Genomic DNA, 11,574 nt, shown 5'->3' on the forward strand with positions numbered 1-11,574 from the left:
CTCTCATACACTCACATACACACACAGGAGACATTAACTTGGTCAAACTGAAGCCATGACATCAGTTTAAGGTTAATCCTGCCTGGATTTGAAATGCTGTTAGTGACATTTGTCTGCTTCAGATGAAATTGATGATACTAATTATGCTTAAAAAATAGAAATTTGCATTGGAACTTCATTTCTAGTGGGTATACTAGTTGAATGCTTGTGTACCAAAAACATTTAAGTAACAATTCTTGACCTTCACACATGGAGCTCATTTACTTTTACTTGTTACTTGTAGCAATTTGTTCAAGTAAGCAGATTAGTGAGGTGGTCTGTCTCTGCCTCCTTGGGAAGTGTGCCTCCTGAATGGCACCATTAAACGTAAAAAATTTGGCAGACAATTTATAGGTTCTGTAGAATTTATTTATTAATGTATTACTTTTTGTACCAGACCTTAAGATGTATATTCCCTATTTTTAAATAAAAATTTTTTTTAACAACAGGCTCAAGCTTAGGTCAAGCTTAGCTATCTCCTCAGTAGATGTACATGTAGGTAGTGCAGCCAAAGGATGGAAGGCATTGCCAAAAAGATAAATGTTCTAATGATGATCGTCATTACAACTATCATTAACCCTTCTGTGTCAGCTTCTGTGTGAATTATTATTTGAAAGAATGAATTCCACTGAACACATTAGGTCTGTAAGAAGTCTTCAAGCCATGAGTTCATAGTTTAAAAAAATTACAGTGATGTTTTTTTTTTAAATCTCTTTTATATGGAGAAAGCCACCCTGACTGCCTTCCAGATCCAGTAAAATGGAATCATCCAGTGTTCCATTTGTCATCAAACCCAACATTTCACATACACCCAACTCTCCTAGGAAATTATAGCCAGAAACCACAAATTACCACAGAACTCAAACTTTCAGATTTTCTGTATTTGTAAAAAACATAATGACCTGACAGATACACAAACACCTAAGAGATAGCCATTACAAACATGTACGATATGTAAACTAACAGTATATGCTGTTTATGCATTGTTAGTAAATATCGAAACCTCTGACCACATGAAGTGTATCTCTAATATGATTATTTTTCATTAATTTTTAATACAAAGTCCATCTCAGTTTTGATTATTTAATCATCACAAGAAAAGGGCAATTGGCTTTGTGGTGTGTCATAATCCATAACAGCCTCGTAATGCCAATGTTCTTAAGGTTTATTATGGCCTGTATGACGTGGCGTTTTAACCCATGTGGAATTAAACAGTTTAATTGATAACCTTTTAAAAAGTGTTACACAGTTGTGAAGAGGGAAAACATTTCTTAATCTTGATATTGCAATACAACATCAACATTAAGATGGATGAAATGGGAGCATTTAGATAGCAATGTGAATGTTATGCCAGGCATCTTTATATGAATAGAACACCCAACAGATTATTCAAATTGGGCAGCCTGACATACAAAAACCTGACTTTTAAACTGCTTTTTTAATTGGTTAAAGTGGTTTTGGGGCAAGATCCCAAGTGCTGGTAATCTTGTTTGACAGGGTTACTGTCTCACACAAGGCCACAGCAAGGATTAAATGCCATAACCCTAACCCATAGCAAGGTCTAGAAGCACTGTGCTTCGGCACATTGTATAGTCGTACCAAATCAAGCCATGGGTTGGTTACCATTAGCAGCAACAGAGTCAATATCAGCCTTAAAGATCCAAATCTAAGAACAGTATGAGGAACAAACTTCAGTCATTAAATGTTGGTAGGGAATGCTGCCAGGGCACCGTTCAGTGTACCACAAATATAGCATTCCTTGTAAGTATTTGTAGAATAGTAATTTTAGATTGATTGATTTGGTAGGTAAAATAAAGTCATTACTTTAATGTCTGGGGGTATACAATGAATACTATAGTTGGCCAGGTTTCAATGACCAAAACTATTTTGCAGTATAGTCCTGTCCTCAAGAAGGGGAATACTTACAGTTCTATGATATCTAGGTAAGAGAAGGTTGACTACAAGTAAACAAGGTTTAAGATGTTCAGTTAATTGAAAGCAGCTTATTTGAACTATTGCGCTTTCACCACACTTTACCTGTGAGAGTCTGATTAGTGAAGTCTGAATCACCTTAATCCTCCTGGCTTGATGGTTCACTTTAGGCAAAGCAGGATTCATCCAAAATCAGAATGAGGAATCAGGTTTAAATTAACATACTTCTGTTGTAATGTTTTTCAACAATATATATATATATTTTTTGCTTCCTTTAGGTAACCCAAAGCGCTTGCTTACAACCATTTAGTTGACCCAGGAGAAAGACATGGATCACACCAACCCTAAATCTTAACCTCAGTCTATTAAAAGTAAGCTACAAACTGTAGGCCCAAAACATCTTTACTCAATACCATTGAAGGGGATTGTAAATGATTTTAAAATGTCAGTACACAATGATGGATCTTTTTATTATTATTATTTTTGTTATTTTGTTGTATTTTTTACTCCAACTGTATCCTAATGTTGTTTTCTGGTAGTTTAGCAGTTTCTCTGAAGACTGACATTCTAGTTGTTTGCAATGCATTGCTAATATCGACATATTAGTACATAGTTTATTAGTACATAGATATCTTTCTGAGAATCATTTTGATTACTGTAGTTAAATTGTTAAGTTAACAGGAACATACAATTGATACATTCAAGTATGTAATCTAAATATGTTTCACTCATATTATCTGCTGATGACGTTTTGTAACTTGTGCAGGCTTGGTTGAATATAAGGACTTAAAGGAAAACACAGAATCTCATGATCTTAATTGCATCTCAGTTACTTTATTTGAATGTCCCACCTATAGGTAGCAAGAACAGGTGTATCATTCCTTAAAAGGCTAAATCCTGAATGTTAACACAAAGCATGTGATTGGAAAATCTCAACATGATAGAAATGGGAGTACCAAACCAAAATCTATGGCCTCAGTCTGTGACAGTTGTTACTTACTTGAAACTTACTTTCAATCCAAACAGTATTTAAAAGCATTAAATGATCCAGCATTAATGTACCTAATGACAATGCCTTTAGTATGGTAAGTCAATTGCGGAAAATAAATAAATTGCATGCGATATTTCTTTATAATCAATGGCATTCTGTAAAAAATTCAAATTGACATTGCACAGCATTGTACAGAACGATTTAGCCTTTTACTGACCTGAGAACCCTCACTGATAACAAAAATGTAGTTTAGGTTGGTAATCTACCCCCTAGCTATACATCCCTAGTTACTTACTGTACATTTGACAAGTTCCATCAGGATGATCTGTGTGGAAAGTTCTTAATTTTGTTCCAAGCAGGAAAGTGTTGTTGAAGGTTTATTATGCAGGTGCCACAGATGAGACTTCTGTTTTTGATGTGGATACTTCAGAGCCATCATCCTCCTTCTTTCCAAACATCTGCAGGATGCAAACACGGAACTGGGAAGAAAAGATGGGAGAAGGAGTAAGACATTGAATGTGAATTGTGCTGTATTACTATTATTTAGATAGATTTCTCCATTTTAATGGATCAAATGTGATGTTATTTGCAACAAATGAACAAACCTGTCGGTTCATGAAGACATAGATAACTGGATTGTAGATAGTGGCGCTCTTGGCAAAGTAGGCTGGTAGTGCAGCAGCCAGAGGATGGAAGGCATATCCTGGGTTAGCCGCAGCAAAGCAGGCAAAGACTGTGTAAGGTCCCCAGCACACAATGTAAGCAACGATCATCACAACAACCATCCTGGACACTTCCTTCTCAGCTTTCTGTGTAGACTCAGAGTCTTTCTGCTGCTGGGCCACCTGTGGTAGAAGAGAGGTATCAAAGGGTTACAGAAACTGGCTTTAGAGTGTGCTTATGAAGCACAATGAAGCACCATTTCTTTTTATGCAAAATGCTTAAGCTATACAAAGAAGATGAAATAACTTACAGCACGGATGGCCAACCACACTGCAATGTAGCAAAGGATAATGATGGCCAGAGGGAGGAAGCAGCAGGTAATCATCAGAACAACCATGTAGGACTGTACTCCAGGGTCTTCACTTCCACTGAACACATCAGGTCCACAAGAAGTCTTCAAGCCATGAGGCCAAAACCTTTTAAAATGATAGAAAAGAGAAAGGGATGTGTTAGTTAAACAGAGACATTCAGTATTGGCAATAAATCAGAATTAAAGAAATCCCAAGTCGCTAAGGGAATATTCACCTGCTCCAGCCAAAGATGGGGGGAGCACACCATATTGCTGACCAGACCCAGGAGAAGACAATACCGCCAGTGGCCCATTTAGCATCAAACTTAACATTTCCAAAAGGCTTGCACACAACCACCCATCTCTCCCAGGAAATCACAGTTAGGGACCAAAGAGCAGCAATACCTTCAAAGGAAAATGTTAAATGACCATTAGAGCTGACATTCTAATTCCTCTTTAAAGCTACAAACTGATTAATGCAATGGCTAGAGGGGACTGCTGCATACTGTATATGATGCAAACTTTTTCAATGCTGTGTTCAAAACTGTGGCCAAGACTAAATCTTACTTTTATTTGGAAATATAAGCTAGTTTACATGGATCTTCTTACCACAAGTAGAGACAGTGAAACCCTCAAAGACACACATAGGGTGTCCAAGAATGAAATATCCAAAATATTGATTGCAAACACTGATGGTGCTGGCCAAAAGGGTCTCTCCAATATCAGCAATAGCAAGGTTGACCAAGATCCAGTTCAGAGGGTGCTGGAGCTTCTTGAATTTAGCTGTGGCCACCAGTACCAGGCCATTGGTGAAGACTGATGCAATAACCACAAATATCATCCACAGCGTTGAGACATTGTACACCCATCGGGGAGCAATGTGGTAGTTAGGGCCCTCAAAGGGATCTGTAAAAAAACAACATGATATTATAAGTTGTTTGAACCTTATAATGTAATGAACTCATACAGACAAACATCCATATGCTGTTTGTGAAGCAATCTAGCCTGAAATCTAATGATCACACCACAGTACCTCAATATTTGAAGGACACTTACACCAAAGATGATCTATATGAGTTCTCAATTTACCTTTAGTATTGTTGCTGTTGGTGTAAGTGAATGAAGATTCTCTTGTTGTGTCTTCATTGCGCCGTCTTGCAGCAAACACTGCATTTCCCCACTCCTCTGCCATTGCTGACGTAGTCTAAAAAGAAATCAAGTAAAAATTGAAACAACTTTGGTCAATCATTGAATTGATACAAATGATTTGCCTTAAAGATTGTTACAGGTTGTTTTCTTTGCCTTTACCTTGTGGTTGCCTTTCTCTTGCGGATGTGTTATGTGGTTGGCTTATGCTATATATTCCCCTTCTCACTCTGCTGTTCTGTGAGCAACCAACAATGTGGGATGCCTGAAGTTGCGATATTTTATACCAGGAACGACGTCATCAAGATTAGCCTATATATTGGCATTGACGCCATAGTAGGGAGCAGTGCCAGTCCTAGCACGTTTGGTGCCCTGGGATGCCAACAGGTGTCTACTTCGCCATGCCAATTAACCCTACCGGTGGGGAAGTCTCTAAGAAAGCAGGAACTGTGCTGCTTTCACTACACTATAAAGATGGATGGTTTACACTTAATCTATATTTAATTCTAGTTTAACTTCAAGTAAAAATGGCCACTCTCTCTTTATCTCTCTCATACACTCAAGTACACACACGGATGACACTAACTTGGTCAAACTGAAGCCATGACATCAATTTAAGGTTAATCATGCTTGGATTTGAAATGCATTTAGTGCGATTTTTCTCTGCTTCACATGAAATTGATTTTTCAAATTATGCTTAAAAAAGATAAAGAAATTAGCATTGGAACTTCATTACTAGTGGGTATACTAGTTGAATGCTTGTGTACCAAAAATATTTGAGAGACAATTCTTGACCTTTACACATAGAGATTATTTACTTTTACTTGTTACTTGTAGCAATTTGTTCAAGTAAGCAGATTAGTGAGGTGGTCTGTCTCTGCCTCCTTGGGAAGTGTGCCTCCTGCATGGCACCATTAAACCTTTAAAACTTGGCAGACAATTTATAGGTTCTGTAGGATTTACTATGGATGTGTCCTTTTTGTACCAGCCCTTAAGATGTATATTCCCTATTTTTTTATAAATAGTTTTTTAACGAAAAGCTCAAGCTTAGGTCAGGCTTCGTGATCTCCTCAGCAGATGTAAATGTGGGTAGGTAGTGCAGCCAAAGGATGGGAGGCATTGCCAAAAAGCTGAATGTTCTAATGATGACCATCATTACAACTGTCCTTAACCCTTCTGTGTCAGCTTCTGTAGTGACTTATTATTTGAAAGAATAAATTCCACTGAAAACACTTTAGTTCTGTAAGAAGTCTTCAAGCCATGAGTTCATAGTTAAAAAAAATTACAGTGATGTTTTTTTTTTAAATCTCTTTTATATGGAGAAAGCCACCCTGACTGCCTTCCAGATCCAGTAAAATGGAATCATCCAGTGTTCCATTTGTCATCAAACCCAACATTTCACATCGACCCATCTCTCCCAGGAAATTATAGCCAGAAACCACAAATGACCACAGAACTCAAACTTTCAGATTTTCTATATTTGTAAACAACATAATAACCTAACAGATACACAAACACCTAAGAGATAGCCATTAAAACATGTAAGACATGTAAACTAACAGTATATGCTGTTTATTCATTGTAAGTAAATATATAAACCTCTGACCAAATGAAGTGTATCTCTGACATGATCATTTTTTTTTTTTTTGTACAAAGTCCAACTCAGTTTTGATCATTTAATTATTCCAAGAAAGGGGCAATTGACCTTGTGGTTGTGTCATAATCCATAATAGCATCCTAATGCCAATGATCTAAAGGTTTAATATGGCCTGTGTGAGATGGCGTTTTACCCCATGTGGAATTAAACAATTGGTAACCTTTTAAAAAGTGTTACACAGTTGTGAAGAGGGAAGAAATGACTTAATCTTGATATTGCAATACAATATCAACATTAAGATGGATGAAATGGGAGCATTTAGATAGCAATGTGAATGTTATACCAGGCATCTTTATATGAATAGAACACCCAACAGATTATTCAAATTGGGCAGCCTGACATACAAAGACCTGACTTTTTAAACTGCTTTTTTAATTGGTTACAGTGGTTTTGGGGCAAGATCCTAAATGCTGGTAATCTTGTTTGACAGGGTTACTGTCTCACACAAGGCCACAGCAAGGATTAAATGCCATAACCCTAACCCATAGCAAGGTCTAGAAGCACTGTGCTTCGGCACATTGTATAGTCGTACCAAATCAAGCCATGGGTTGGTTACCATTAGCATCAACTGAGTCAATGTCAGCATTAAAGATCCAAATCTAAAAACAGTATGAGGAACAAACTTCAGTCATTAAATGTTGGTAGGGAATGCTGCCAGGGCACCATTCAGTGTACCACAATATAGCATTCCTTGTAAGTATTTGTAGAAGAGTAATTTTAGATTTACTGATTTGGTAGGTAAAATAAAGTCATTACTTTAATGTCTGGGGGTATAAAATTAATACTATATTTACAAGTTGGCCAGGTTGACAATGACCAAAACTATTTTGCAGTATAGTCCTGTCCTCAAGAAGGGGAATACTTACAGTTCTATGATTTCTAGGTTAGAGAAGGTTGACTACATTAAACAAGGTTTAAGATTTTCAGTTAAATGAAAGCAGCTTATTTGGACTATTGCTGTTTCACCACACTTTACCTGTGAGAGTCTGATTAGTTTTGACATGAGTGAAGTCGAAAGCACCTTAATCCTCCTGGCTTGATGGTTCACTTTAGGCAAAGCAGGGTTCATCCAAAATCAGAATGAGGAATTAGGAATCAGGTTTCAATTAACATACTTCTGTCGTAATGTTTTTCAACAATATATATATATCTTCCTTCAGGTAACCCAATGCAGTTGCTTACAACCATTTAGTTGACCCAGGAGAAAGACATGGATCACACCAACCCTAAATCTTAACCTCAGTCTATTAGAAGTAAGATACAAACCTGTAGGCCCAAAGCATCTTTACTCAATACTAAAGAAGGGGATTGTAAACGTCTTAAAATGTCTGTACACAATGATGAATCTTTTCATTATTATTATTTTGTTGTATGTTTTACTAAAAAGTTAACAGGGATATAGAATTAATACATTCTAGTATGTAATCTAAATATATTTCACTAATATTATTTGCTGATAACGTTTTGTAACTTGTGCAGGCTTAGTTGAATATAATGGCATAAAAGAAAACTCAGAGCCTCATGATCTTAATTGCATCTCGGTTACTTTAATTGAAGTAGCATTTAGTTAGCAAGAACATGTGTATCATTCCTTAAAAGGCTAAATCCTGAATGTTAACACAAAGCATGCGATTGGAAAATCTCAACATGATAGAAATGGGTGGAGTACCAAACCAAAATCTATGGCCTGAGCTATGTCTACAAAGACTGACAGTCTGTGACAGTTGTAAACTTACTTTCAATCCAAACATTATTTAAAAGCATTAAATGATCCAGCATTAATGTACCTAATGAAAATGCCTTTGGTAGGGTAAGACAAAAGAAAAAAAAAGTGCATGTGATATTTCTTTATAATCAATGGCTTTCTGTGAAAAATCCAAATTGACATTGCACAGCATTGTACAGAACGATTTAGCCTTTTACTGACCTGAGAACCCTCACTGATAACAAAAATTTAGTTCAAGTTGGTAATCTACCCCCTAGCTATACATCCCTAGTTACTTACTGTACATTTGACAAGTTCCATCAGGATGATCTGTGTGGAAAGTTCTTAATTTTGTTCCAAGCAGGAAAGTGTTGTTGAAGGTTTATTATGCAGGTGCCACAGATGAGACTTCTGTTTTTGATGTGGATACTTCAGAGCCATCATCTACCTTCTTTCCAAACATCTGCAGGATGCAAACACGGAACTGGGAAGAAAAGATGGGAGAAGGAGTAAGACATTGAATGTGAATTGTGCTGTATTACTATTATTTGGATAGACAGGTGTTTCTCCATTTTAATGGATCAAATGAGATGTTATTTGCAAACAAATGAACAAACCTGTCGGTTCATGAAGACATAGATAATTGGATTGTAGATAGTGGCGCTCTTGGCAAAGTAGGCTGGTAGTGCAGCAGCCAGAGGATGGAAGGCATATCCTGGGTTAGCCGCAGCAAAGCAGGCAAAGACTGTGTAAGGTCCCCAGCACACAATGTAAGCAAGGATCATCACAACAACCATCCTGGACACTTCCTTCTCAGCTTTCTGTGTAGACTCAGAGTCTTTCTGCTGCTGGGCCACCTGTGGTAGAAGAGAGGTATCAAAGGGTTACAGAAACTGGCTTTAGAGTGTGCTTATGAAGCACAATGAAGCACCATTTATTTTACTATAGCTAAACAAAGAAGATGTAATAACTTACAGCACGGATGGCCAACCACACTGCAATGTAGCAAAGGATAATGATGGCCAGAGGGAGGAAGCAGCAGGTAATCATCAGAACAACCATGTAGGACTGTACTCCAGGGTCTTCACTTCCACTGAACACATCAGGTCCACAAGAAGTCTTCAAGCCATGAGGCCAAAACCTTTTAAAATGATAGAAAAGAGAAAGGGATGTGTTAGTTAAACAGAGACATTCAGTATTGGCAATAAATCAGAATGAAAGAAATCCCAAGTCGCTAAGGGAATATTCACCTGCTCCAGCCAAAGATGGGGGGAGCACACCATATTGCTGACCAGACCCAGGAGAAGACAATACCGCCAGTGGCCCATTTAGCATCAAACTTGACATTTCCAAAAGGCTTGCACACAACCACCCATCTCTCCCAGGAAATCACAGTTAGGGACCAAAGAGCAGCAATACCTACAAAGGAAAAATTTAAATGACCATTAGAGCTGACATTCTAATTCCTCTTTAAAGCAACAAACTGATTAATGCAATGGCTAGAGGGGACTGCTGCATACTGTATATGATGCAAACTTTTTCAATGCTGTGTTCAAAACTGTGGCCATGACATAATCTTACTTTTATTTGGAAATATAAGCTAGTTTACATGGATCTTCTTACCACAAGTAGAGACAGTGAAGCCCTCAAAGACACACATAGGGTGTCCCAGAATGAAATATCCGAAAAATTGATTGCAAACACTGATGGTACTGGCCAAAAGGGTCTCTCCAATATCAGCAATAGCAAGGTTGACCAAGATCCAGTTCAGAGGGTGCTGGAGCTTCTTGAATTTTGCTGTGGCCACCAGTACCAGGCCATTGGTGAAGACTGATGCAATAACCACAAATATCATCCACAGTGTTGAGACATTGTACACCCATCGGGGAGCAATGTGGTAGTTAGGGCCCTCAAAGGGATCTGTGAAAAAACAACATGATATTATAAGTTGTTTGAACCTTATAATGTAATGAACTCATTACAGACAAACAGCCATATGCTGTTTGTGAAGCAATCTAGCCTGAAATCTAATGATCACACCACAGTACCTCAATATTTGAAGGACACTTACACCAAACATGATCTATACGAGTTATCACTTTACCTTTAGTATTGTTGCTGTTGGTGTAAGTGAATGAAGACTCTCTTGTTGTGTCTTCATTGCGCCGTCTTGCAGCAAACACTGCATTTCCCCACTCCTCTGTCATCTTGAGCTGGTTACAATTTAAGGTTGACAACTGTGGTTCTCTCTGGGATCCTATGAAACACTATTGTTGAATAAATATGCGTGTCCACCCTAGGCCTTTTTGCCTGCTTCCTTCCTATATTGCAGACCTCCCATGACTGGTTAGGCATTTATACTAGATGCACTATTTGCCTTTCAGATTAAAGATATTAAGTTAGGCCTTGACCCCTTAAAGGTAAGTTAATTTGAGCATGACTGACACAATCTCTGAGACAGAAATAGGGTCAATAAGTCGACTTATCAACTTTTGATAAAGATGTTGCAGCAGATGGCATGGCACTACTTTAAAGGTATTTCAGGTGAAGACATTCGATACACGGCATTTGTCTTTGAGGACATTTTAAGTGACAGAGGTCAAAACCTGAATTGCCTTATAGTACTTTATGTTACAAATGTTATCAAGTATGCATCTTTCTGCATTTCATTAGTAGTATACTTTCAGGCAGTCATGACCCTAATTTATCTGATTCATTCCATAAAATTTTGTAGTCAGAGCCATTGACTGTGATATTGCGTCCTATCCTGGATCCACAGATTTTATCACAAGTGGGACATGTGTATGTAATAGTGGTGGTACTGGCAACCTTGGTTGTGTTTCTTTTATGCCTTCTTTCCTGTCTCCTGCCTGTCCTGTCTCCTGGCTGTCCTGTCTCCTGCCTGTCCTGTCTCCTGCCTGTCCTGTCTCCTGCCTGTCCTGTCCTCCTGCCTGTCCTGTCTCCTGCCTGTCCTGTCTCCTGCCTGTCCTGTCCTCCTGCCTGTCCTGTCCTCCTGCCTGTCCTGTATCCTGCCTGTCCTGTCTCCTGCCTGTCCTGTCTCCTGCCTGTCCTGTCTCCTGCCTGTCCTGTCT

At 38.2% G+C, this 11,574-nt stretch overlaps 2 protein-coding genes across 2 annotated transcripts; both read right to left on the bottom strand.

Moving 5' to 3' along the window:
* Nucleotides 1-2,787: 2,787 nt before the first annotated feature.
* Nucleotides 2,788-5,178, bottom strand: LOC124471839 (red-sensitive opsin-like). Its single transcript, XM_047026459.1, has 6 exons — nucleotides 5,064-5,178; nucleotides 4,584-4,880; nucleotides 4,211-4,379; nucleotides 3,936-4,101; nucleotides 3,568-3,807; nucleotides 2,788-3,441 (listed from the first exon to the last, which is right to left on the bottom strand). Exons 1-6 carry the CDS (start codon nucleotides 5,164-5,166, stop codon nucleotides 3,343-3,345), a joined length of 1,074 nt encoding a protein of 357 aa, XP_046882415.1. The 5' UTR covers nucleotides 5,167-5,178; the 3' UTR covers nucleotides 2,788-3,342.
* Nucleotides 5,179-8,403: 3,225 nt separating this feature from the next.
* On the bottom strand, nucleotides 8,404-10,744 carry LOC124471838 (red-sensitive opsin-like). Its single transcript, XM_047026458.1, has 6 exons — nucleotides 10,587-10,744; nucleotides 10,106-10,402; nucleotides 9,733-9,901; nucleotides 9,458-9,623; nucleotides 9,100-9,339; nucleotides 8,404-8,966 (listed from the first exon to the last, which is right to left on the bottom strand). The coding sequence occupies exons 1-6, from the start codon at nucleotides 10,687-10,689 to the stop codon at nucleotides 8,868-8,870; spliced, it is 1,074 nt and encodes a 357-aa protein (XP_046882414.1). The 5' UTR covers nucleotides 10,690-10,744; the 3' UTR covers nucleotides 8,404-8,867.
* Nucleotides 10,745-11,574: the final 830 nt, after the last annotated feature.

The sequence above is a fragment of the Hypomesus transpacificus genome, chromosome 9 (genome assembly GCF_021917145.1).
Source record: "Hypomesus transpacificus isolate Combined female chromosome 9, fHypTra1, whole genome shotgun sequence".
In the NCBI taxonomy this organism is placed as follows: Eukaryota; Metazoa; Chordata; class Actinopteri; order Osmeriformes; family Osmeridae; genus Hypomesus; species Hypomesus transpacificus.